We start from the raw sequence: 27,928 nt of genomic DNA, 5'->3' as shown, positions 1-27,928 counted from the left end.
AGTCATTGTCTTCTAAATGGGGAACTACATATGATGTGTATGTGTTTTACCTATTGCTATATTTACTATAAAAACCACAAGTAAATTTTTTTCAGCAAACAACGGTCCAAGCAGTCTTGATCTCTGGTGGCCAGTACTCGTTTGTGCTGTTGAATTATGGGATAATAGCCTTAACATCTCTAAGTGTACAGGTTAGTGCCATTAAAATCACATGCAATGTACTACAAAATGTCTTTTGAAGTTGCCATGCTTACTTAAATCTGAATGCAGTAATGGCAATGTACAAACACAAAAAATTAAACAATTTTTTTCTTTGTGACATGTATTTCAGGCAGGATATGACACAATCGATTCCACTCACCATTTCACCATCCCTGGATCATTCTCTAGCACTGCAACAGGCATTAACTCAAATTTCCACCTGAACAGCAATGTCAATGTACCCGGTCGCTGGGCCTTCCGGACAGACCATGGATCAAGAGGTTGCACTTTCAATGGTAAGACCAGAAACAGAGGGTGGTCACCATTTTATACTTTTAATTTTATAAATTTGTGATTTGTATTGGTATGCCAAAGTAGTTCTCAAAAGTCAAATGGTTTGGGCATCTTGGTTAAGAAGCTGAACATGACCATGCAAGGTCCCCGGTTTAAGGCGGCTGGGGACCTTTCTTGCATGTCATCCTCCTCTCTATCGCCTAATTTCTTATCCCTATTCTACTGTTTGTTATAAAAATAAAAGCCAAAAATGCCTCCCAAAACTTAAAAAGTCAAATGGTTTAAATGTTTGTATGTTGAGGTTTATGCCTTTCAAAGAACTTTTATTTTTATTTTCTTCAAAGGTGAACCCGTGCAGCTGGGTGACTCATTCTGGAGCGACAGTACCTGTGCACAGAAGTGCACCTGCACCTCAGCAGGCCTGCAGTGCCACAGCCAACCCTGCTCCTTTTCCCAAATCTGCCGGCCTACTGGCTTTCAGTTCTCCTGCCAGACGGTGCAGAGAGGCACCTGCACCATTAGTGGTGATCCACATTACTATACCTTCGATGGCACAGTGTTTCACTTCCAGGGCACCTGCACTTACGTTCTCTCAGAGCAATGTGGTGGAGGGCTGCCCTACTATAGAGTAGAGGGCAAGAACGAGCACCGGGGCAGCACTCATGTCTCTTGGACACGACTTGTCAAAGTGTATGTCTATAATGAAATCATTGAGCTTGTCAAGGGACATCGTGGTGAGGCTAAGGTCAGCTATGAGGACTAATTCTCCACTTACTATAATTTTTTTATTTAGTTCATATTTTTACAACGTCTTTGCTTACGTGTGTGCTTACAGGTTAATGGAAACTTTGTAGCCACCCCGATCTCCCTTGGCAATGGCACTGTCCAGGTTTATGAGTCAGGTTTTTCTGTGATCATCAGTACTGACTTTGGCTTGGAGGTATCCTATGACGCCTACCATTATGTCAGGATCAGTGTGCCCTACAGCTACCAGAATGCAACATGTGGCCTGTGTGGAAACTTCAACAATGATCCCAGGGATGACTTTCGAACCCGCCGAGGCGAGGTCGTGAGCTCGGATGTGGTTTTTGCCAACAGTTGGAAAGCATCAGGGGATAATGAGCCTGGTTGCGGGACCAGATGCGGAGGTCTAGACTGTGCTGCCTGCACTGAGGCTCAGACAGATTTATACAGCAGTACTGCCCATTGTGGTATCCTACAGAGCAGTTCTGGACCTTTTGCTGCTTGCCATCAACGACTTCCCCCACAGACCTTTGTGGAGAGCTGTGTGTATGATCTGTGTGTAGGAGGAGGGTACCAGCCCATTCTGTGTCAAGCCCTAAATGTGTATGCAAGTCAGTGTCAACAGAATGGTATACAGCTGCCAAGCTGGAGGAGACAAGGCTTCTGTGGTATGTCTGTCAGTCTTTTAACATTATTTCAAAATATCCTTTGGGTAAAATGTCCATGATGTCAAGATCAATATTGTTTTCTTTTGTCTAGAAATCCCCTGCCCAGCCAACAGCCACTTTGAGTCCCAAGGGACAGGATGTCCAGCTACCTGTGTCAATCCCAATTCTACCTACAACTGCCCTCTCCCTGCCCAGGAGAGCTGCATCTGCAATTCAGGCTACATCCTCAGTGCTGGGGTCTGCGTCCCGCATGCTGAATGTGGCTGCAGCTTTGAGGGTCGCTACTACCGCTCTGGAGAAACTGTAATACTAGATGAGAACTGTGGGCGACATTGTAGCTGCAATTATGGCTCCATGACTTGTCGCCCCCATGGTTGTGGTCCACTAGAGTCTTGCAGGGTGGTGGAAGGAGAAAGAGGATGCAGACCTAACAGCTATGCAACATGCTGGATAAGGGGCCCAGGGTCATATTATACGTTTGATGGACTGACATATCAGTATCCTGGGGCATGTCGATTGACCCTTGCCAAAGTGATGGGATTGTCTAGTCATCCACACTTTGTGGTGACAGCAGAAAAAGTGCCCAGAGGCCAGCAGGGTTTTGCCAGGGTACTAAAGTTTGAGGCAGAGGGAACTCAAATTTCCATTGAAATGACAGGTAGCAGCAAAGTTCAGGTAAGTCACTAAAATATATTTCAAGAGCTGTTGAAAACAAATGTGACAAAATGAGTGTTGACACCAGAGAAATGTTTTACTATAGATTAAAATTATTTCTGTCTTGCATGTTGCAATCTTGTTTTAAGCAACACATAAAATGAAAGGTTTTTGATGTAAACTGAAAGTCTTGTCACCCCAAAAAAATTGTCTGTTTAAATGGCCCTTTAGGTCAACGGTCAGCTCATCAGACTACCTTTCAGCTCAGCATCCAATAGAATCCAAATCTACCACAGCAGCATTCACAGTATCATTGTTCGCACCTCCTTTGGTGTAACTGTGCAGACAGTCTGGCCTCACTTTGTGCGTGTCACTGCACCTGGTATCTACAATGGCTCACTAGGGGGACTATGTGGTAATTACAATGGTCAGCCACATGACGACTTCCGCACACCCAATGGCATCCTGGTCAGCAGCTCTCAGGTCTTTGGGGACAGTTGGCGAAATGGCTCCCTCGCTGCACACTGCGTGGAAAGTGTAAATCATAATTCTACAACAAATTACAATTCTAGTGAGTACTGTGGCATTCTTGACTCACCGCATGGGCCGTTTGCCCAGTGTTGGGCCATGGTGGACCCACAGCAGCATGTGAATGTATGTGTGGAGATCCTTAGAGCCTCTAGAGATCCAGCATCAGCACTATGTGAGCTCCTACGAGATTATGCACTAATGTGTCAACAGAAGGGTGTTGCCCTAGGACACTGGAGGAATGCGGCTGGCTGTGGTAGGCACTTCCCCTTTTCTCGGAATAAGTTTGGATAAGGCATAAAAATTTGTAATGACCTTTTTAAATCAACCTGTCTGTTTTTCTCTAGAGCAAAACTGTCCTCTAAACAGCCATTATGAACTCTGTGGAACCTCTTGTCCTTCCGCCTGCCCCAGCCTTTCCTTTCCTTTCGCCTGTGACACTGTGTGCCAGGATGGGTGCCAGTGTGATGATGGCTTTGTCCTCAATGGCAACCAGTGCGTGCCACCAACAGATTGCGGATGCTATCACCAAGGACGCTATCGGCAAGGTGGCGAACACTTCTGGGATGGTGAGGAATGTCAGAGCTTGTGTAGCTGTAATGGCACTACTGGGGCAGTCCACTGTATCCCCAACTCCTGTGGTCCCCAGGAGTCCTGTCGTGTGGTGGGGGGTGAGTTTGGCTGCCATTCCAAACCTGATGGCACCTGCTCTGCCTCTGGAGACCCCCACTACCTTACCTTTGATGGCAAGGCCTATGACTTCCAGGGAACCTGCCGTTATGTTTTGGCGACCCTTTGTAACGCCACAGATGGTCTCCACCAATTTTCTGTTGAAGCTAAGAATGAGCCATGGAGCGGGTTGCCAGTTTCAATAACAGCTGAAGTTTTTGTGAATGTGTGGGGCTATCGAGTGCGTATTTCAAGGGAAAGTAGCGGTATGGTAGAGGTGAGTGCAAACCATTTCTGAAACATTAGTGATATTCTTCATCTTAAGAAAAGATCTAATTGTTTAAAGCCCCAGATAGTGGGATAAAAAGCCCAACCAAATCAGCCAGGCCTGAGGTCTCTATTATCTTGCAAATATATCGGTATTGGTGTATGGCGGCCAATTGGTAAGAAAGCAGCAGAGAAATGCTAAAGATAAGTCTGGATTAGTTTAGAAACAGTGTAGTTTGTTCATCAGAAAGCACCAATAAGTATATTTTTCAACAATGAAACATCCCACTCTGTACATATTTGAGTCACAAATCTTTTTTTTAATTTAAGGAATACTTGTTAGAAATGTGTATTTATGTTATTAGCCAATATATTGCTATCGGATTTGTTAAGTTCTTACATATCAATATTGGTATCATAAAAATTTCTTGTCCTTCCAATTTTGTTTTTCCGTTGGTATAGGTAAATGGAATAACTAAAAACCTGCCTATTCTCTTGAATGGAGGTCGTGTGTCTGTCTATGCAAGTGGATCTCGCACATTTGTCAGGGCTGATTTTGGCCTGAGTGTCACGTACGATGGATGGAGTACAGTGTCTATCTCTGTGCCTTCAAATTACAGGTATCTGCCACCACAGCTCACATTTTAGGGGTTTGACGTTGTAATTACTCAAATATTTTACACATTTACCAAGAACCAGCCAACTCAGGAACCCTGCTGCCCGAGTGCTGGCTAGGACCAGAAGGAGAGAAAAATTACACCTATTTAAAAGGACAACATTGGTTGCCTGTCAGTTTTCATATTGATTTTAAAATTATTTTTGTTATTTACTTCTTTAGTTTTAATACTCTGAGCCGTTGGAGTGGAGATATCTTTAAACGTAACCTTATAACCTACCTCTTTAGCCTGGCTTTTGAAACGAATAAAGATTGTTTGACTGATTGAACTTATGATCTGAATAATGGCGCTGGATTATGCTCTCATTATTATCATCAATAGTGGACAAACATGTGGACTTTGTGGAAACTTCAATGGAAATCCAAATGATGAGTTCCACACCCCATCTGGAATGATGGTCACCACTCCACATGAGTTTGGGACAGCTTGGAAAGCAGCAGGCAACTACACCTGCAGTGATGGGTGTGGCTCCTCCTGCCCACAATGCACCAATGACTTACCTGCTAGAGCCCAATGTGAGGTGATTCAGGCAGCCGACGGCCCCTTCAGCTTCTGCCATCAGCAGGTGGACTCAGCGCCATATGTCAATGACTGTGTGTTTGATGTTTGTGTGTCGGGAAATCGAGGCCAAGATCTTCTGTGCAGGGCCATCCAGGCATATGTCAGTGCCTGTCAGTCTGCTAATGTTCGAATCTACCCTTGGAGACAGAACACCACCTGCAGTAAGTCAACCAGTCGATGTGTTGTTTATCTGCTATACAAACAGAGTAAGAGTTGACCCACTGCATCTGCAAACAGGCTTACATCTATCATTTCTTTCCTCACTTATTAAGGACTTGACTGTCCAGCTAACAGCCATTATGATTTGTGTGGTACCAACTGTGGCCACACTTGTGCCAGCAGCACTAATGCCACCTGTGAAGAGGTTTGCTCTGAGGGATGTTTCTGTGATGAAGGCTTTGTCAGGAGTGGGACAAGGTGTGTCCCTGTGGAAAGCTGTGGCTGCCAATATGAGGGCTTCTACTACAATGTAAGTCATATGCCTGTAAATGAATAAAACACTAGATTTGTATAACTATACCCGAATAATGAATCTGATAGTCTCTATTATGATTTCAATTAAATTAAATTTTATTTACATAGCGCCAAATCATAACAGAAGTTATCTCAGGGCACTTGTCATATAGAGCAGTTCTAGACCGTACTCTATAATTTTATTTACAGAGACCCAAAAATTCCCTTTTAATGGGCAGAAACTTCGAGCAGAACCATGCTCTGGGTGTGTGGCCATCTGCTGCTGCCGATTGGGTTGAGAGAGGTTGGCTCCAATGTACTTCTAAAAAGGAGATTTTTTGACTATTGAATTTCATGAAACATTTTAGCAAAGCTGCAAGTAACAAGGCTGAGTGAAAACTTGGCAAGAAGGAATGATGAGTCTGGTTCCAAGCAATGTAGCTATGTAATTATTGTTTTATAGTAAAGAAATTGCGTATCACATGACTACAGATGTGTGATACACAACATAGAACAATAACAATTTCATTATCCCATTCCTTTTCCCCCTCATAAATCTCTTTGTCTTATTAATATAGCACATGCTCAATTTTATCATTTTTAACATCTCTCATTTTCTCACATGTTGCAGGCTGGTGACTCCTTCTGGACAGAAGGTTGCTCCCAGAGATGTGAGTGCCATGCGCCCAATGACCTGCGCTGTTCTGCTGCATCTTGCACTCCTACACAAGAGTGCACCATCAGAAATGGCCAGCTGGGCTGTTTTGATGCATTGTCTACTTGCACTGTGTGGGGGGACCCACACTACATCACCTTTGATGGGGCACTGGCTCATTTCCAGGGCACATGCTCTTACATCATTACTGAGAGTGTGAGCCATGGCACCAATGAAACACAGTTTCAGGTAGTAGCCACAAATAATCACCGTGGCAACAACCGTGTGTCATTTGTGTCAGCAGTGGATATATACCTCTCAAATCAACCAGAGAGTGCATACATCAGGATTGGACCCAACAAAAGAGTAACGGTAAACTCTTTGTTACTTTATTTTATATTACTTTCTTTATCTGTCCGGTGTCAGCATAGCTTACAACAAGTGCCTCCCCACCTCTTGTCTGTCTCTCTCTAATCTCTCATCCCTCCAGGTAAATGGAATTGAGGTATCTCTTCCCACCACTGCAGGAACCTTAGCTCAGGTTGTGGGGCAGGGAAGCTACACAGTAGTCAATGCCATTGACTTGATAGTCCAGTTTGATGGCCAGAGTACGTTACTGGTGAGAATCGGCCAAAACCGTCAAAACAGAGTCACCGGGATGTGTGGAAACTTCAACAGTGACTCTGCAGATGACAAAGTCTTGCCCAATGGAACATCGGCACAAAATGACAATGACTTTGGACACAGCTGGAAGGCACCCTCAAGCCAACCAGGGTGAGCTGTTGTAAAAATAACTTATGTAGGGTATTCCACACACAAAGTGGCATCTAAATATCATCATTGTCAGTTGACAATCTTTCACTACATAAAGAAAATATAGTGTTGTTCAGCTTGACCACCAAACATTTTTTAACACAAATTTTAAAAGATTTTACACAACAGTGCAATACATTTGCAGTTGTCCACGCTTATGTCCCAGTGACAACAGTACACATAATACAGAAAAACAGGTTGTGGCAAGGTAAACAAATTCTGCCCAAGTGTTAAATGTATCTTGTCTTTTCTAGATGTGGGTCCACCGATGAAAGGAGTGGTGATGGGTTGGACAACTGTCCCTTTGTGGAAGAATACTCTGAGCTCTGTGGTGTCATCACCAATACCAGCGGCCCATTCAATGCCTGTCACCTGCACTCTGACCCCCAGCCATTTTTCAGATCCTGTGTCTACGATCTCTGCCTCTACACTCCAGCCAATGGCATGCTGTGTTCTGCAGTCTCAGCCTATCAAAGAACCTGCTCTGTTTTGGGGTTGAACATCCCTGATTGGCGCACAGCTTTGCAATGTGGTATGTTTGCACTGGACCAAGGTTATTATAGTTTTGCATTTTTCATTGTTCAGTTTTTATTTTTATTTCATTTTGACTTTTTGTTTTCAATTTCAGTTTAGTTTTAATTCGTTTTTAAAGTGGGCTTGCTAATTTAGTTTAGTTTTTAGTTTTTGAAAATGCTTAGTTTTAGCTTAAGTTTTTGTTTGTTTTAGTTTTTATTTGAAATATGGGGTATTTGCCAGAGGCAACACGTCACTGACCGTGAGGTGCTGACGGCGGAAAATTAACACAGCTAAAAAACTGCAAGATAGATTTCATATCCACCCGAAATACTAGGCTTGTGTAGTATGAAATAAATTGACAAAGACAAAAAGGACTCTCTAATTCTCTCTAATTTTAGTTTGATACAGTTTCAGTTAGTTATCGTTTTTTGTAAAGCCTTGTTTTTATTTTTTATTTCAGTAAATGAAAATGTTTTTTCACATTTAGTTTTCGTTATTTCATTAATTTTCGTTAAAGATAATAACCTTGCCCTGGACTAATGGACAGCCAATATAATGAATGAGAAAATAAATCTTTAGGTTAATAGAGCTCGCCATTTGTCCTACTTGCGGAAAAAGGTATATTCTGTTACTTGTTTTGTTTCAGTTTCATAACAGCTTGTCTCACCCTTTCCCCTTTATTTCTCCAGCTGAGTCAGACCCCTGTGAACAGCTGGACTGCACAGATTATGAATGGTGTGGTGAGAAGGACGGTGTGTACGGCTGCTTCTGTGATGAGCACCACCATCGGCCCAACAATGAGAGCTACGGTGAGGGCAGCTTCTCTTAACACACTGTTTTGCTTTTTAGATCACTGAAGTGACAATGGTTATTTGTAAGATGAGTAGTAAACATTTCTTGAGTACAGTGGCATTGTTAGTGAAATTTTTGTTAGTGAAATCTTGCAAAGTTGTGGGCTGTAAAACTAAAACAATGAGCTGAAAGACACTAAAGTGCTCCACAGAGTGGAGGGGAACTGTTGAGTTGGGTGATAATAGAGTTGCAAAGTGGGAGGAGCTATTTCGGGCAGGTTCCCGAGGTAAAAGTCCAATTCATTTTTCCCATTGACAATGTTACGTGCCTCACAGTTGAAGCAGTTCTATGGCTTGGAACGGCATGAAACCCTTCAGGTTAAATCATCAGAACAAATGACTAACAACTGCGGAATCTAGTTCTTTGATAGAAAGTCAAAGGTACAAGCGTGTGTGCATAAAAACTCCCAAGGTACATTTCGGCAAAAAATATCCCATCACCAAGCTTAAGTTTGTGCGCCGCTAACAGTGAGTGGAAGCTTAAATTAATTAACTTTTAAATTCTGGGTCAATTTTGAATTAATTCAGCCACTCTGATTGTTGCAAAACAATATTAAAATAATTTAAACTGTTGGTCAAATATAAACCTATAGGATTGTTACAATATCTGTGAGTCCCATGTTTCTATATTAAGTAACATCCCACTTCACAACTCTATTCTCTGAGGGTTTGTCACTGCAACCTTTCAAATAGTATCCACTGCTAATATAAAAATATTGATTAGTGCTTTAAATAATGAGATTAGCTATACAAAAACTACAGAAACCATTTCTTATTTCTATCTCCCCTTCATAGACTCGTCCATCACTTGTGTCAGTAGTTCAGGCACCATGTCTCTGTCGCGCTGCCAGCTGTTTGAAGCTGGCTTCCACTCTAGTGCCCTCCACCTCCAAGAAGACTCCTGCAATGGGACTCTCCAGAATGGACGACTGGTGTTCCACTTCAACAATGAGGACCAGCTGTGCGGGACAACTCTCAGGGTACAGTACATAGACTATAATGTTATCAACACAGACTGAATAATATTTTAGATGTAAATGCTCTCTATAAGACATATTACAAATATAATGAACTCAATTTCAATTTTAAGAGCAATGGAACCCATTTCATCTATGAGAACACCATCCATGGCGCCGTGGATCCCCATGAAGGTCTAATCAGCCGCCAGAGGAACATTCATCTGCGTTTCAGCTGTGAATACCCTCTGGCCCAGGCCCTGTCTATGGATGTGGGCATCAACCCTGTAGAGAGGTGACAATACCATCTCCTCTGCACATTTTATTTGATCGATTACTCGGCTTGTTGCTAACTAAATCAAAATTACCACCAGTCCTTTTTATAGTTAACATCTGTCTATAGTGATATGTCACAGCATATGTAATGCAAGTAGGGTTTCAATATTTACGTATTCCAATAACAGTATATTACACAGTGCTACATCTGCACCTCAGACCTTTTATGAGTACTTATTTTCTAAGGCACTGGTGCTCTATGATGACAATACAGTACAACACAGTAATGACAATGACAAAGATTGAAAATAGGTGCCCTTGGTTGTCAAAAATGTTGTGTAGTTGCCCATTACCTGCATTCTGAACCTTCACTAATAAACTTACCATTCAAACCTATAATACAAAAAGAAATTCAGGGGAGTATGTTCTGTAGGTGAAATGTGAATACATCAAAGATTCCCACCACATTTTATGTAAATTGTATACACTGTTAAATCTTTATTAATGAGTAACTCTTGAGCTTGGAAGTTACCAAAAACCTACCAGTGAATTGTTCCTTGTCAAGTGTAGTCACATTATGTGTTGTTTTTTTGTAGCGTTGTGAGGAAGAAGCTTCCATCTGGCTATGGACAGTATCATATGAGGATGATCCCCTACCAGGACGCTGGCTTCCACTTCCCCCTGACCAGTGACAGAAACATAGAAATGGAAATAGACCAGAGGTTGTATGTGGAGGTGCGAACAGAAGGAGTCGATGAACGGCAGATCTCCACCATTCTGGACTCTTGTTGGGCCACGCCAGTCAACATCGCCAACTACCCTGTCCGCTGGGATCTCATTAGTGCAGAGTAAAGGAGCTATTGCAACTTCACCTTGTCTTAGTTTACAGTCCACCTGATAACATTGTAACTTCTACAATTTTCCCTGTCTTTCAGGTGTCCTAATTCAGCAGATGGTACAGTAGAGCTGGTTCAGAACGGCATCTCCACAGTGGCCCGATTCTCCTTCAGGATGTTCACCTTTACCAACTTTTCATCCATCTACCTGCACTGCCAGGTCCACCTGTGTCTTTTAAAACACAACAACTGCTCAGCTGTAAGTTAGATTACCAAGATTATTAAAAAAACATTATCAACAGCTGCATCAGCAGAAGCCTCTAATGTTGTTTTCTTGCAGCATTGCTATCCGGGTTACCACAGGCGAGTTGCGAGAGACGTATCCTACCATGACACTGCAGCCATCTCACTAGGACCACTACTCCTGAAGCCAAATGGCAGAGGTAAAGCTCTCTTACCTTTTCATAACTTTTGTACTTTTGTAGATGACATAAAGCTCAATCAATACATTTTATGTAAATTTTGGTTCTTCTCTTACAGACAAAATGATGAAAACGAGCAGTGCTTCAGGCCAGTTGACCTCAGTGGTGACCCTGCTAGTCAGTTTGCTGATTGCCAAAACTCTGACCTAAAGAGATCAAAGATAGGCACACATACATTAAACAAAATATATACATGTTACACCACGACATATTAATCAGTTAGTAGTAGTTTAATCACTTTACATACATATAAGAATGGTCAGTTAAAAATAAGTGGAATGTGATGGTGCAGGCCTGAAAAAGTTATAGATATTACAGAATATTTGAAAATGCATCCTGTAAATCTTTCCTGATTTTTGTTCCTCTCAGTGAGGGCTTGTCGTCTAAAGTTATGGTAGTTTTTCTTTAGAGGGCAGCATAAGATCAGATACACATTTGGCTATGTTTTCATGAAATTATGTCTGCTCATCTCCTCTTTTTATTTAGTATAGTTGTATCCTCTGGGCTTTTGCATTGATTTTTATTAGCATTAAATCAATATTTCATTGGTGATGATGAAAATGTGTGAAATATGAATCCTCAGGAAATCACTCAGCATACTGCACATTTGCTTTTGGGTTGTATTTCTATTTGAGAAGCCTTGTCCTTGAGTTGTGTATTGTATTTGTGGTCAGGTTAAAAATAGAAGTAATTTTGCTTCACAACAGTAGGGGACAGCAATGTGCAAAGTCACTTGCCTTTTGTTGTATTCACTGTGTATAATGTTTATCATTTATCATGTGTTCAGTTGTATCCTTTATTTCTTTGTGGTGATTCTTATCATTAAATCTATGTCATATGAGAAGTAATTGTATAATGAGTAAAGTATTTTTATGTATGGAGTAGGGGCCTCATTTGTTGCCTAGGACCTTCTGTACAGAATCCCAGTCCAGCCTACACATTAAAGTGGATAAGGATGAACCTTTTTTCTATTGTACATAGTAGAGGGGAGCTCAAGTCTCTTTCAGCAGAGCAGTGGGATGAAAACAGAAGCATCTCAGTGTGTGTGTGTGTGTGTGTGTGTGTGTGTGTGTGTGTGTGTGTGTGTGTGTGTGTAGTCCTGGCCAAATCCACATCCTGCTTCCATTGTGGCAAAAATTCAACCTTTTAAGCAATTACTGTATTTTCTAAATTGACTAGAGGCCTGTTGGGGCAGATAGTACACAACAGACAGGAAATGAGCACAACAAGTTTGTTTTTGTTTTTTATTGAAACAGTCTTGGTTCATTGATTTACATTGATTTTCCTGTCTGCAATTGTCGACGCATCCACTGCCCAAAGGTTGATGCACAGAAATGTCCAGAACAGAGCAAAATATGAATACAGGCAGAAGGCAGGGTCTCTGCAGATGCAGACACCACCACACACTTCTAGAGGATCATAAGTGATGATTGAGAAGGATTATTTTCATTCTATACATTGTTTATTTTTTCGGAAAATCCTACTTATTCTGCCTTTAAAAGGTGGGGTATGCGATTCTGGAGAAATCCAATACCATGACAGATACCATGATAGTGAGCGAACAACAACACAGCAAGTAATGTAACTAACATTAGCTAGGTTGTGGGTTAGCAAACTGTCCCTACAGTTGCTGCTGTGAAGCTAATAGTCAGAGAGGACGAGGCGTTTCCAAGAGCCAGCACAGCAGCTCCAGACAGCGATACTCACAACTCTCCTGCTACTATAACTAACATCACAACAACAGCATATCTTGGCAAACTAGAAAGTAAGCTGAATGTCCGTGGGCAAATCATATTACGTTACCTGACACACAAATCATGGCTGGAATAGTGTTGTGTGGCTCCGAGCCACTTTGTTTGTTTCCCATTTACAGAGCCAGGGCTGTGTACAAACACTGAACGGACAGCTAGCGGACCGTGCGGAGATATTCGCTGAATTTGACAAAAAGACATGTATTAGAATCACATACCCCACCTTTTAGAAGAACTGTACGTATTTTTTAACTACCCATTCTAATATGAGCATGATTCTTCCATGGAGCTTTTGTTAAGGGGCACTATAGAAGTTTTGTGTAGCTATTGCCTTTGTTTTTAGCATTTGGTCTGCTAAGTTTTGGATGCAAGTGTTTGAAGTTTGTTTACCTTTAGAAGTGACGAGCTGAGTTTGAAAGTTATGAAAAGACCCATAGCTTGTAATATCATATTTTACTTTTTTCTTGACAATGACTCTCACTAAAGTTTTTCATTGACTGTAGTTTTTGTGTCCTTTACTGTTCATGACAATTACACTGTAACGGGACATAAAACTAATCATCTTCTACAACTGCCTCATCATATAAAAGCTGTACTCCATAACAACAATGAACAGCACCCTGTGTAAATCCACATAAACCTGTACCACCTCAGGCTTCTGAAGTCCCCTGTAAGTACAATTTTCTACCCCATACTGCAAGTAGGCCTACGTTACAAGATACACAGTAACATATAGGCTATAGGCTGGCAGTATGTTCCTGACAATACTCTTTTCCCTGGACTTCTCTTTGTTCCAAAGTAAAAACACAAATGTACCCTGTCGTTATTTAGGAACTATGTAGTTTGCCTATCCTCATTTTGTTATCATCTGTACCCCTCCAGAGTAGGTAAATAGTATATGATATTTTTGAATCAAATCACAGCAGATTTACAAAATGTTACATAGAAACTTCCAGCTTTGTTGCTCAGTAATGGTCATACTGTCCCCTGTAGTACCCGTTAGTTAAAAGGGTTCCCACATTGTTACCCCCTTATTCCCTAACTTCACATCTCATTCCTGTCTCATCTGTTAAAATGGCTGACCCTAATCATCCTAAAACCAAGGTTAGCTGAATAACATATTTTTATTGTTCCCTGATGGTGAACCATCTCTGTACCATTCACTTTGTTATTTTTTTATTTAATTTAAATCATGAACTAATATTGACTATTACTTATGGGAACAGTCGAATGTTGTGATTTCTTCTTTTGAATCAAATCTTGCAGGAAATAAGTGGAGTATTTGAGAACAAGACAAGGCTTGGCTTGGCTAACACTAGGAAATCTATAAAATCCTCTCTTATCTACTCCAGTTGTTTTTCTCCTTTTCTTCCTGCATTACAAAGAACTGTTTGTAGCTGGAAATCCAGGTCTTATCAAGGTTATTTTAACTGCGCCATAAGTGCACACACCCACATCAAACATCTTACAAACGACTACTTCAGTAGATAATTGTAAAACTAGTATAATAAAGACAACCATAAAAAACAGTGAAAACGAAAAGACCATAAAATAACAAAATGATAAAAACATTAAATAATCTATAAAACATTCAAGGTAATAAAACAAAAGAATGTAACAGACGTGACATAATAAGAATAGCCTACTTTTACACAAGATGCAAATTGTATCAATGATAACTGTTCTACAGTGCATCATCACGGTACGTATGAGCCATATTATTTAAAATCTTGTTTGCCAGTTTAACAAGGCCGTCAAGCATGTTCTTAAAGGCCACTTTTAGGTTTCCATGTTAGGCAATCACACATCCTCAGGAAGGAAATTGTTTTTTGCACTTAAACACAGAGTATGTGCAGTTGCCTCAAAGTACAATTTTTTGGTATCTAGGAATTAGTATTTTTCCACCAGCTTGACATCATCACTGTTACAACATCAGTGATTTCACTGATGTTTCATGATTATAAATGAATAAACAAATTCGGAATTTGTTCAATTAGATTAAACTGCAACAACCACTCCCAAGGACCAATCATATGCCAGCACCTTGTAACTTAACAAAAGTTGGTTGTTATGGTGTGCTTCAATGTACCTTCCCATAATGCACTGGAATTGCTTCACTGTGATTACAGGTACAGGCAAAAGTACAGCTAAGTGCAAACATGAGGTGGAGCACAGGACATGATTAACAGAGAGGAAAGAGCTATGTTTCATGCAATGAATGGAAAACCTTTCTGCCTGATTTTCCAGGCTTTGTCACATTTCGAGGCTTTTATTTTCCAACCTGTTCCAAAAATGCACCAAGCATTCAGAAACTTGCCATCATGTCAGCTAGCATGGATCTCCATGAGTTTTGAGAACAGATTCCATGATCTACAGGCGAATTGCGTATGTATTCTGACTTGGTACATGATTTACTTGGATGTGACTCATAGAAGCTATAATATTGGCAGCCACAGCTTTTCAAATCCAGCTTGTCTCTTGGGAAAGTCATCACATAAACACAGAGGACATTAGTGTTGCTAGCAAAGGTGTGGCCAAACACTAATGCCTGTTACCTGGAACATCAAGCTTTTGGTAAAGCAAATAGGTAAGAAATTAGGTCAACGACTATTTATAAGCATATATGTAAATACATTGGGCCAAGAAAGTTACTAGGGAAAGTAACACAGCTCGGACAGCACAGATGACAAGTGGACTCACTGCAGGTGGTGTGTTTTATGACCAAGGATAGAGCAGTACTGGCAGACTTGATTTAAACACAAGTTTAAATGAGCAGGGCACATAGTTAGTTCAACACCAGTGCTTTTGCATGTTTTAGCTAATTCACTACAAATCATGCATACTCAACATTACTGCCGAGTATCTTCTGGGGCAAATGATAATGACAGCCATATATTTCAAGTGATTTTTCTGTGATATTTAAAACTTGCAGAGACCAGAAATGTGTTTGCGATAAACCTTCAGATTATTATTATTATTATGTCTGCTTTCAACTTATGTTATTGTATTATGATAATACAGTGCTTTTAAATCACTCTGCACTTAAAACTGCATCAGCATGCAATGATAGTTGAACTTTGTCAAAGTTAAAAAATAGTTTCACATCTCTATAGGTTGATTGATCTTGCAACACTGAAAAGTTAAATATGTGATTTGCCATATTACCCACAAGGAAGAACAATTTGTCCTTCAGTCTTATCACTGAAAGTGAGTATTTCCCATCACTAATATTATGTGAATGATTCATGAGTTTCAGCAGTGAATCATTGGACAGACTGCAATATATCCCATTTCTGTGGCAGTAAAAGTTACTGCAAAGCTACTGACCACAATACTGACTGACGTCATTCCACTATACCATAAAGTGGTTTTTAGAAATACCTTTTTGTTAAAGGCTCAAACATTTGGTAGAGCATTAAGATTAAGATAACATCTTCCTATGTTTATGCTGAACATGGTTAAAAATGTTTAGTTAATTTGTTATGACCCCACCCACCCACACCCACACACACACACATAAATGATTAAACAAATTTGTACTTCTGTATCTAGCAATCAGGTTTATGGTACTGTGCCAGCTTTTAAAGCCTTGTTTCAGCCCTGCAGTCTCAAATGGATGAGAGGGAAACTGACAGCATACAACAGGTGATTATTTTAAAGAAGTCAAAATGTATTTCCTACTTGAACTATGCTGACTATATTTAACTCTTAAATAACATAACAATACTTTGTTAATGTCAACAAAGTTAATTATGTTTGATCAGCAGATTTGATTTGGGAGTCTGACAGAATGGCAAGTCAAATCATGCTGTTTGTTCTGCTTTTGGGGATGATAAGTAAGTAATTTAATTTATCTAATTTTATTATATTTTGGTTAGTTTATTTTTAATTCTGTCTAACTAATCATCCTAAATTGCTGGATTGTTTTGGAAATGAAATCTTGTTTGGTTTTGGAAAATAATGAACATTTTTGCTTCTTTGTTTCATTTACAGGTATGGTGACTCCTCAGGTTGTAAGTAAGTTCACATCTATTGAAGCCTCTTTGACATTTGATTTTCATCAGTCAATATGTCAGTCATACAATCACTCATACATGTCCTGTGTAAAGATTAATTAAATTTAATGTTTATTTTGGGTGAGGGTGAATTAAATGTTTCCCTTTTCCTGGAAATCAAATATGTACTGTATGTGGATAAAAGGTTTGTAGAATACTGACCATTGCCTAGCCCTATTCTAGACCGATATACTATATTTGTGTTACATTTTTTGTGACCTACCTGTGCTTTCTAGGACCCCTCTACCCAATATCTGGAACCGAAAGCTCTCGATCAGATGATGGAAGTTCTCCACGGATTAACCTGCAACGACCGTTTGTCTATTTTGGACGGACATATAATCAGATTTATGTATGTTAAATTTACTAATGTATGTATTTCATGTAGGCCGTGAAAATATTTTGCAATTAAATTAATTTTCACAAATCACATCCAATACAAAGTCATAAAAATATAAATCATAAATCACATTTTGTAAAACTGCATATGCAATATTTAGATTTTTTAAAAACTTCATATACGAAATGACTGATCACTATAAAGGGTGGTTGTCTGTATTTTGCAATATTGAACAATATTACAGAACACTGGTCCTGGTGCAAAATCTGTACTACTAAAAACTATTGTATCTTCTCATTTAATTCCAGGTCAATCACAATGGACACTTGACATTTGACAGTCCACTGAATGCACATACACCTCAAAGGTTCCCACTACATGGAACCAGAGACTTCATCGCTCCATTCTGGACAGATCTTGACAACAGGCAAATTGGTCAGGTCTACTACAACCAATACACCAGTGGCAGTGTCCTCCAACAAGCTACACAGGACATTAATGCCTACTTTCCAAGCATGAACTTCAATGCCAACTGGGTCTTTGTTGCAACATGGTATGAGGTGGCCTACTATTCAAATTCAGGAACAGTAAGTCAATTTAATCCAGTGTCAGCCAAAAACAGGACCTCCTGAATGGTGAAAATACAATGAAATATATAAAGGTTTAATGCAAAAACCAATGTCCTTAAAGTGCATTTAGTTTGAAGTGTTATAAATGATTGAGGTGATGACATTGCAAATTAAATTCATTTTCTTTGAACATTCATTCTGGGGCAAAAAAATGACACCTGTTGCCCCAGAGTCTGTACATAATGCATTTAATAGCATGACACATACATGTTGTGACACAAAATGCTGCATTTTTCACATGGTGCTTCATACAGAGACAGTGTTGTAACAAAGTGTTTCTGAATTGCAGTATATACACAGTAGAGCATGGCAGTACATATATAATGATTTCATCTTTTCCAGCGCACAACTGTCCAAGCCGTGTTGATCTCTGGCAGCCAGTACTCATTTGTGCTGATGAACTATGGGATAATAGCCTCAACTAATAAGAATGTGCAGGTCAGATCCACTACAGTTATGATATGTATATTTAGTTGCTATGACTAAATATGATACCAAAATTGATAATGTTTTGTACAGCCTACATACTAGTTTTTCATAAGAAAAACACCCTCACTAATTCTAATTAAATGAATGTATCACTTGTATTTGCAGGCTGGCTACGATACAATAAACTCCACTCACCATTTCACCATCCCTGGATCATTCTCTAGCTCTGCAACAGGCAGTAACTCAAATTTCCGCCTGAGGAGCAATGTCAATGTTCCCGGTTGCTGGGCCTTCCAGACAGACCACGGATTAAGAGGTTGCACTTTCAATGGTAAGATCAGATACAGAGGGTGATCACTATTGTGTGCTTCTTCTGGGGCAACATCACTACTGTGCCTTACAGTGGCAGTGGCTTTGGACCGACAGAAAGGCTTTCTCACAAACAGCCCACTGGCACAAAACATATAAAACTTATACTAGCTGGTGAGCCAATGAGTGTTTAGTGGCAGTATAACACATTGCAACTACCAGCATGTGGCACTGTAGCATAGGCTAGATAAATGTGGTTGGTAAACTCAGAATGTCTAATCTAAACTTGACAACAATCCAAACAGTGATAACAGAACTTTATACAGGCACAATAACAATGCTCTTTATGAGTAGTGTCGTCCTCCTCTGGTCAACCATAAACCCCACTACACTGAGGTTTCTTTTGCAGCTGCTGCTGCTTGCAGCAAGGTGGATTACACTGCGAGTAGGCTAGCAAAGAAATGTATGTCTCGGTCATCCTGCTTGATGTGATTTCTAGTGGCATACTGCTGACCTTCTTCATTAACTGGTATGTTCACTCACTTCTCAAATTCGCTGGTGGCATATCTTCCATCTGAGACTGAAAACTCATATCTCTTATTGTTTCTAAATGTAGCACTTGAAGCAGTTCAACAAATTTGATAAAGTTGATGTACTTGCATGATTCATGGTTGAATGCACTTATTGTAAGTCGCTTTGGATAAAAGCGTCACCTAAAGAAATGTGATGTCTGAAGAGAATCAGGCTATCTGGCGCCTGGCCTTGTAGTGGATGTCCTCCCTTTCAGTGAAAGGTAGCATTCAAAGCTTGCAAAACTTTAGCCTCAGAAAATTGCACCCCTTTTGCAAGATTTTGCTTTATTTAATCCACTACTGACTACTAGCTCACCAGGCTAATGCCGCACATTGGCAATGCGTATCTTGTCTCTTTTGCCGCTTCTGAGTGGGCATTTTGTATCTACTTGCAACACGAGACACGCATCAATGCAGATGATTGGCAGAGAAATTTCATGATAAATTCCAAATTCCAAAAGAATCCAACCCGACCTTAAAACTCTACGCAACAAAATGGTCTGACCCCAACCCGACACACAATCCGTGGTCAGGCTTGCTGAACATTACTCTGTGGTGACCACTCCCCAACCATATACAAAAGTCTTACAATACATCCTGATTTATTGTTGACATAATAAACTATGTATTATACGTGACCCACAGTTAAGTATATTGCGAACCGAACTGGTGGTACATTCTATTATAATGACATTAACTGAGTTGTAAAGTAGTAAATTTGTACTTAACTGTCCCACTGTGCCCAATGCACTGTTGTTTGTACTAGCATGCCATAAACATTAAAGTCTATGCCTTTTCCTCTGATTCTTTTCAAGGTGAACCTGTGCAGCTTGGTGACTCATTCTGGAGCGACAGTACCTGTGCACAGAAGTGCACCTGCACCTCAGCAGGCCTGCAGTGCCACAGCCAACCTTGCTCCTTTTCCCAAATCTGCCGGCCTACTGCCTTTCAGTTCTCCTGCCAGACGGTGCAGAGAGGCAGCTGCACCATAAGTGGTGATCCACATTACTATACCTTCGATGGCACAGTGTTTCACTTCCAGGGCACCTGCACTTACGTTCTCTCAGAGCAATGTGATCATGGGCTGCCCTACTATAGAGTAGAGGGCAAGAACGAGCATCGGGGCAGCACTCGAGTCTCTTGGACACGACTGGTCAAAGTGTATGTCTATAATGAAACCATTGAGCTTGTCAAGGGACATCATGCTAAAGCTAAGGTTGGTGATTTTGACTGGGGTTAAAGTCCGTACTTCTTCATGTATGCGACCAAATATGTTTTTGACATACTTGCTGGTGTGCTTACAGGTTAATGGAAACTTTGCAGCCACTCCATTCTATCTTAGCAATGGCACCATCCAGGTTTATGAGTCAGGTTTTTCTGTGATCATCAGTACTGACTTTGGCTTGGAGGTATCCTATGACACAAATCATTATGTCAGGATCAGTGTGCCCTACAGCTACCAGAATGCAACATGTGGCCTGTGTGGAAACTTCAACAATGATCCCAGGGATGACCTTCGAACCCGCCGAGGCGAGGTCGTGAGTTCTGATGTGGTTTTTGCCAACAGTTGGCAAGCATCAGGGGATAATGAGCCTGGTTGTGAGGCGCAGTGTGGAGGTCTGGACTGTGCTGCCTGCACTGAGGCTCAGACAGATTTATACAGCAGTACTGCCCATTGTGGTATCCTACAGAGCAGTTCTGGACCTTTTGCTGCTTGCCGTCAACAACTTCCCCCACAGACCTTTGTGGAGAGCTGTGTGTATGATCTGTGTGTAGGAGGAGGGTACCAGCCCATTCTGTGTCAAGCCCTAAATGTGTATGCAAGTCAGTGTCAACAGAATGGTATACAGCTGCCAAGCTGGAGGAGACAAGGCTTCTGTGGTATGTCTGTCAGTCTTTTAACATTATTTCAAAATATCCTTTGGGTAAAATGTCCACGATGTCAAGATCAATGTTGTTTTCTTTTGTCTAGAAATCCCCTGCCCAGCCAACAGTCACTTTGAGTCCCAAGGGACAGGATGTCCAGCTACCTGTGTCAATCCCAATTCTACCTACAACTGCCCTCTCCCTGCCCAGGAGAGCTGCATCTGCAATTCAGGCTACATCCTCAGTGCTGGGGTCTGCGTCCCGCATGCTGAATGTGGCTGCAGCTTTGAGGGTCGCTACTACCGCTCTGGAGAAACTGTAATACTAGATGAGAACTGTGGGCGACATTGTAGCTGCAATTATGGCTCCATGACTTGTCGCCCCCATGGTTGTGGTCCACTAGAGTCTTGCAGGGTGGTGGAAGGAGAAAGAGGATGCAGACCTGACAGCTATGCAACATGCTGGATAAGGGGCCCAGGGTCATATCATACGTTTGATGGACTCACATATCAGTATCCTGGGGCATGTCGATTGACCCTTGCCAAAGTGATGGGATTGTCTAGTCATCCACACTTTGTGGTGACAGCAAAAAAAGTGCCCAGAGGCCAGCAGGGTTTTGCCAGGGTACTAAAGTTTGAGGCAGAGGGCACATACGTGTCCATTGAGATGGCAAGTAGCAGCAAAGTACAGGTAAGTGATTGGAACATTTTTGAAGAGATTGATTCTTAATATGATCCACCATTTTAAAACTGAGGCATTTGAACACAACATGATTGCTGACATGTGAGAAAAGTTTAGTAATAGAATGTTATTACCACTGTCTTTTCTCATAACATCTTAGGTTCTTTAATGATATAATCTTCTTTTTCTTCTGAATATTTAACAGCACATACCTTTGTTTAAGTCTTGTTAACTACAAAATATGAACCTGAATGGCCCTTTAGGTCGACGGTCAGCTCATCAGACTACCTTTCAGTTCAGCGTCCAATAGAATCCAAATCTACCACAGCAGCATTCACAGTATCATCGTTCGCACCTCCTTTGGTGTAACTGTGCAGACAGTCTGGCCTCACTTTGTGCGTGTCACTGCACCTGGTATCTACAATGGCTCACTAGGGGGACTATGTGGTAATTACAATGGTCAGCCACATGATGACTTCCGCACACCCAATGGCATCCTGGTCAGCAGCTCTCAGGTCTTTGGGGACAGTTGGCGAGATGGCTCCCTCGCTGCACACTGCGTGGAAAGTGTAAATCATAATTCTACAACAAATTACAATTCTAGTGAGTACTGTGGCATTCTTGACTCACCGCATGGGCCGTTTGCCCAGTGTTGGGCCATGGTGGACCCACAGCAGCATGTGGATGTATGTGTGGAGATCCTTAGAGCCTCTAGAGATCCAGCATCAGCACTATGTGAGCTCCTACGAGATTATGCACTAATGTGTCAACAGAAGGGCGTTGCCCTAGGACACTGGAGGAATGCAACTGGCTGTGGTAGGCACTTCCCCTTTTCTCAGAATAAGTTTGGATATGGCATAAAAATTTGTAATGACCTTTTTAAATCAACCTGTCTGTTTTTCTCTAGAGCAAAACTGTCCTCTAAACAGCCATTATGAACTCTGTGGAACCTCTTGTCCTTCCGCCTGCCCCAGCCTTTCCTTTCCTTTCGCCTGTGACACTGTGTGCCAGGATGGGTGCCAGTGTGATGATGGCTTTGTCCTCAATGGCAACCAGTGCGTGCCACCAACAGATTGCGGATGCTATCACCAAGGACGCTATCGGCAAGGTGGCGAACACTTCTGGGATGATGAGGAATGTCAGAGCTTGTGTAGCTGTAATGGCACTACTGGGGCAGTCCACTGTATCCCCAACTCCTGTGGTCCCCAGGAGTCCTGCCGTGTGGTGGGGGGTGAGTTTGGCTGCCATTCCAACCCTCATGGCACCTGCTCTGCCTCTGGAGACCCCCACTACCTTACCTTTGATGGCAAGGCCTATGACTTCCAGGGAACCTGCCATTATGTTTTGGCGACCCTTTGTAACGCCACAGATGGTCTCCACCAATTTTCTGTTGAAGCTAAGAATGAGCCATGGGGTGGGTTGCCAGTTTCAATCACAGCTGAAGTTTTTGTGAATGTGTGGGGCTATCAAGTGCATATTTCAAGCGAGAGAAGTGGTGTGGTTCAAGTAAGTTGTTAAAATAATGTCTGACATATCTCATCAGATGATTGCTGTGGATAATTTAGATTTAGATTGAATCTAATTGGCAGCTATAGCCATAGCCAAGTGAATAATATAGGTAGAAAATTAAGAGATGACTGCGAGTATATGTAATCTTAAAAAAAAGCTGATCTGTTTTTGCATAATTTCTTACAAGACTGAATATGAGAAAGTTGTAGAAAGCACACCTGATCTTTCTTCCAAATTCTCTTTTAGGTGAATGGAGAAACTAGAAACTTGCCTGTTCTCTTGAACGGAGGTCATGTATCTATCTACGCAAGTGGACCTCGTGTATTTGTCAGTGCTGATTTTGGCTTAAGTGTCAGCTACGATGGATATAGTACAGTATTTATTTCTGTACCTGCAAATTACAGGTATTTGCCATTCACCAAAGCTAAAATTGGAATATTTTGAAATGCTTAAAAAACTATATTTTCAATTGTATTTAAGTCATTTAATAACCCATCTATCTTCTGATTCATTATGCTGAAAGTATTAAATTATTGTCATCAATAGTGGAAAAACATGTGGACTTTGTGGAAACTTCAATGGAAATCCAAATGATGAGTTTCACACCCCATCTGGAATGATGGTCACCACTCCACATGAGTTTGGGAAAGCTTGGAAGGTGGCAGGCAACTACACCTGCAGTGATGGGTGTGGCTCCTCCTGCCCACAATGCACCAATGACTTACCTGCTAGAGCCCAATGTGAGGTGATTCAGGCAGCCGACGGACCCTTCAGCTTCTGCCATCAGCAGGTGGACCCAGCGCCATATTTCAATGACTGTGTGTTTGATGTATGTGTGTCGGGAAATGAAGGCCAAGATCTTCTGTGCAGGGCCATCCAGGCATATGTCAGTGCCTGTCAGTCTGCTAATGTTCGAATCTACCCTTGGAGACAGAACACCACCTGCAGTAAGTCAACCAGTCAATTCACCATTTAAAACTTAAAAAACCTTGAAATCTAGTCACCATTATCCCAAGTTGTGATTTCTGAAAAAATCTGTTGGCATACTGTATCCATTACATATCAGACTTATGGATCAATGTAACTAGTTCATAACTATCTGATAGCCGCCATTTCTTTCCTCACTTATTAAGGACTTGACTGTCCAGCCAATAGTCATTATGAGCTGTGTGGTACTGACTGTGGCCACACCTGTGCCAGCAGCATTGATGCCACCTGTGAGCAGGTTTGCTCAGAGGGATGTTTCTGTGATGAAGGCTTCCTCAGGAGTGGGACAAGCTGTGTCCCCATGGGAAGGTGTGGCTGCCAATATGATGGCTTCTACTATGATGTAAGTCACATCCATAGTAAATACTAAATCATCTGCAAAGTAGTCCAGAGCAGTAAAGTCCCCTAACAATCCCCTAATAATAGTCATTATATCGTGCTGTAGAGTATTTTGGCACATGATAAACCCTCACAGTCATGGATCTTTTAAACAAAGTGGACTTCATGGATTGTATTTCATCATCTCACCGGTACCTGAAACACCCACTTATGGCTGCAAAAATTCCTGCTCATCACAGTAGGTAGTATAACGAATGTTGCCTTTTTTGTAGCTAAAGGCAAGGTAGGCAACATTTTATAATTTATAAATCATATAGGTTTAAGAGGTGTCGTTCTAGGGGCTTGTTCCATCACAATTAAGCACCTGAGGCATGTTTCAGAGGGCTTTTTGTTATAGGTGCCTCTATGTGAGAAGTAGATCAGAGCAGAGGAGTTTTTTGCACTGCATTTCTGGTTGGACCCTTTGCTGATCTAGGTATATTATATAAGATTTAAGTAAGCGTCTTCTGATGCTGGACGTTCTGTTCCAATATAAAATCACATTCATGTTAGTTTTGATTTTGTACAATTATTTCCATTTGACGCTAAAAATTTAAATAAACCTAACAGGCAGCCTAAGCATAAAGCACACAAACAAATGGACAAACAGTGTAGAATATAGCAACCAGCCAAGGAAACCAAAATCAAGTAAACTATGGCCGCCACGGCGGGTGCAATAGTCAGAGGAATAACAGAGCTATTAATCAAATGATGATTAATAATAATAAATATTTCCACACTCAATACCAGAATGCATCATCAGCCAAGGCAGAAAGCTAAAGCCCATATCAGAACAGGACAAACGCACTCGAAACAACATATGCACACACAACAAAGACATAAAGAGGAAGAGAACTATAGAAAATAAACATGACAGACCTCCTTTCTTGAAAGGTTGTTGGGGGCTTTTTCATGTGTGCACACTTATCATTGACTGCTTATCCATCAGTCCAGTAATTAATTCCTTTTCCATTGACGGACATGTGCACTCTGCACTGTGTTGTATGTTAAAGGTCATGCTCTGTGTGGAAAACTTTATCTCAGACTCTTATGTAGTCATGGTGATGATTTTGAGCACTGTCACAGCAGGTTGTTGTTGTTATCATATTCATTAACTGGTTTGACCTATGTGGTGTGTGTCTATTTTTCTTTAATGCTACAGGCTGGTGACTCCTTCTGGACAGAAGGTTGTTCCCAGAGATGTGAGTGCCATGCTCCCAATGACCTGCGCTGTTCTGCTGCATCTTGCACTCCTGCACAAGAGTGCACCATCAGAAATGGCCAGCTGGGCTGTTTTGATGCATTGTCTACTTGCACTGTGTGGGGGGACCCACACTACATCACCTTTGATGGGGCAATGGCTGATTTCCAGGGCACATGCTCTTACATCATTACTGAGAGTGTGAGCCATGGCACCAATGAAACACAGTTTCAGGTAGTAGCCACCAATAATCACCGTGGCAACAACCGTGTGTCGCTTGTATCAGCAGTGGATATATACCTCTCAAATCAACCAGAGAGTGCATACATCAGGATTGGACCCAACAAAAGAGTAACGGTAAACTCTTTATTAGTTTATTTTATTACTTTATTACTTTCTTTATCTGTCCGGTGTCAGCATAGCTTACAACAAGTGCCTCCCCACCTCTCGTCTGTCTCTCTCTAATCTCTCATCCCTCCAGGTAAATGGAATTGAGGTATCTCTTCCCACCACTGCAGGAACCTTAGCTCAGGTAGTAATGCAGGGAAGCTACATAGTAGTTAACGCCATTGACTTGATAGTCCAGTTTGATGGCCAGAGGACTTTACTGATCAGGATGGGCCAAAACCGCCAAAATAGAGTCACCGGGATGTGTGGAAACTCCAACAGTGACCCTGCAGATGACAAAGTCTTACCCAATGGAACATTGGCACAAAATGACAATGACTTTGGACACAGCTGGAAGGCACCCTCAAGCCAACCAGGGTGAGCTGTTATGAAAAACAGTGTCGAATATGTGTAATGAATACTGCAGCAGACATTAATGGCAGCATGATACATCTTTCCTAGATGTGGATCCACAGATGATGAGAGTGGTGATGTACTGGACGACTGTCCCTTTGTGGAAGAATACTCTGAGCTCTGTGGTGTCATCACCAACACCAGCGGCCCATTCAGTGCCTGTCACCTGCACTCTGACCCCCAGCCATTTTTCAGATCCTGTGTCTACGATCTCTGCCTCTACACTCCAGCCAATGGCATGCTGTGTTCTGCAGTCTCAGCCTATGAGAAAACCTGCTCTGTTTTGGGGTTGAACATCCCTGAGTGGCGATCGGCATTGCAATGTGGTACGTTTCCAATGGACTAATAATATAATTGATAAGAAAAGGGAACTTGTCATTTGTCCTCTTGATGGCCATAAGTATCTTCTTTCTAACCCATTTTGTTTCAGTTTCATAACAGCTTGTCTCACCCTTTCCCCTTTATTTCTCCAGCTGAGTCAGACCCCTGTGAACAGCTGGACTGCACAGATTATGAATGGTGTGGTGAGAAGGACGGTGTGTACGGCTGCTTCTGTGATGAGCACCACCATCGGCCCAACAATGAGAGCTACGGTGAGGGCAGCTTCTCTTAACACACTGCTTTGTTTTTGAGATCTCAGGGATAATAATGCAATGTGTGAGCAAAAATGAAGACTGTTCATTCCACATGTTCCCTTGCTTTGTTTTGCAATATTTATACATAGCAACAAAAGAAACTGACCAAAAAGCTTGTTTTGTTTTGAAATATGATTTTGTCTTAATGAATAAAAAGGAACTATATGGCACTCGGCTTGTGGTGCTCAAAGTGCCAAATAAATACATATGAAAAACTTAACAACAATGTCTCTTTCCAGAAATCATGACCTGGTTACTCCAGATAAACCACAGATTTGTTGTGAGCAGTTTCATGTAGGAACTATTTTCTTTCTACCAATAGTTCCTACATGAAACTGCTCAAAATAAGGTTGCTGCTCGCTTTCGCAAGATGGTGTACGTCAGTCACTTTCATTTTTGGCAGCTCTTCCAAACACCTAACGAAAGTCAGGCTAACGTTGGTGCTACACTGAGTGACTAGCTAATGTCGCTAACAGTTATCTAAGACACTGAAGCAATTATCAAAATGATAAAAACACTGTATACACATATGAACGGTAAATACTATAAAAAATATGAAACTTAAGGATGAAAAAGCACTGTAAGGTGATCACTGAAGTTGGAGGCGAAGGTAACGTTACTGTAGAGTTTACAGGAAGTAAATAGACGTCACGTGCAGTTCGTAAAATGGATTTACGTGACACT

The 27,928-nt window shown here is 41.3% G+C and overlaps 1 protein-coding gene across 1 annotated transcript in view; it reads left to right on the top strand.

Moving 5' to 3' along the window:
* Window positions 1–27,928, top strand: part of LOC122867985 (IgGFc-binding protein) — a 34,033-nt gene that overhangs the window by 2,787 nt on the left and 3,318 nt on the right. The window contains exons 6-43 of the mRNA XM_044179481.1: window positions 96–191; window positions 332–497; window positions 840–1,240; window positions 1,331–1,907; window positions 1,999–2,582; window positions 2,793–3,345; window positions 3,437–4,035; window positions 4,488–4,645; window positions 5,024–5,424; window positions 5,536–5,732; window positions 6,348–6,743; window positions 6,862–7,145; window positions 7,439–7,716; window positions 8,390–8,509; window positions 9,347–9,531; window positions 9,642–9,802; window positions 10,380–10,631; window positions 10,719–10,878; window positions 10,960–11,062; window positions 11,160–11,249; window positions 16,620–16,688; window positions 16,846–16,869; window positions 17,144–17,259; window positions 17,556–17,834; window positions 18,219–18,314; window positions 18,471–18,636; window positions 20,002–20,402; window positions 20,491–21,067; window positions 21,159–21,742; window positions 21,997–22,549; window positions 22,641–23,239; window positions 23,489–23,646; window positions 23,789–24,189; window positions 24,376–24,572; window positions 25,770–26,165; window positions 26,290–26,573; window positions 26,658–26,935; window positions 27,083–27,202. Coding sequence (XP_044035416.1) covers window positions 96–191; window positions 332–497; window positions 840–1,240; window positions 1,331–1,907; window positions 1,999–2,582; window positions 2,793–3,345; window positions 3,437–4,035; window positions 4,488–4,645; window positions 5,024–5,424; window positions 5,536–5,732; window positions 6,348–6,743; window positions 6,862–7,145; window positions 7,439–7,716; window positions 8,390–8,509; window positions 9,347–9,531; window positions 9,642–9,802; window positions 10,380–10,631; window positions 10,719–10,878; window positions 10,960–11,062; window positions 11,160–11,249; window positions 16,620–16,688; window positions 16,846–16,869; window positions 17,144–17,259; window positions 17,556–17,834; window positions 18,219–18,314; window positions 18,471–18,636; window positions 20,002–20,402; window positions 20,491–21,067; window positions 21,159–21,742; window positions 21,997–22,549; window positions 22,641–23,239; window positions 23,489–23,646; window positions 23,789–24,189; window positions 24,376–24,572; window positions 25,770–26,165; window positions 26,290–26,573; window positions 26,658–26,935; window positions 27,083–27,202 — 11,059 coding nt within the window. The remainder of the gene's footprint in view (window positions 1–95; window positions 192–331; window positions 498–839; window positions 1,241–1,330; window positions 1,908–1,998; window positions 2,583–2,792; window positions 3,346–3,436; window positions 4,036–4,487; window positions 4,646–5,023; window positions 5,425–5,535; window positions 5,733–6,347; window positions 6,744–6,861; window positions 7,146–7,438; window positions 7,717–8,389; window positions 8,510–9,346; window positions 9,532–9,641; window positions 9,803–10,379; window positions 10,632–10,718; window positions 10,879–10,959; window positions 11,063–11,159; window positions 11,250–16,619; window positions 16,689–16,845; window positions 16,870–17,143; window positions 17,260–17,555; window positions 17,835–18,218; window positions 18,315–18,470; window positions 18,637–20,001; window positions 20,403–20,490; window positions 21,068–21,158; window positions 21,743–21,996; window positions 22,550–22,640; window positions 23,240–23,488; window positions 23,647–23,788; window positions 24,190–24,375; window positions 24,573–25,769; window positions 26,166–26,289; window positions 26,574–26,657; window positions 26,936–27,082; window positions 27,203–27,928) is intronic.

Source organism: Siniperca chuatsi, linkage group LG20, assembly GCF_020085105.1.
Source record: "Siniperca chuatsi isolate FFG_IHB_CAS linkage group LG20, ASM2008510v1, whole genome shotgun sequence".
Taxonomy (NCBI): Eukaryota; Metazoa; Chordata; class Actinopteri; order Centrarchiformes; family Sinipercidae; genus Siniperca; species Siniperca chuatsi.
This window is presented reverse-complemented; position numbering and strand designations above follow the sequence as displayed.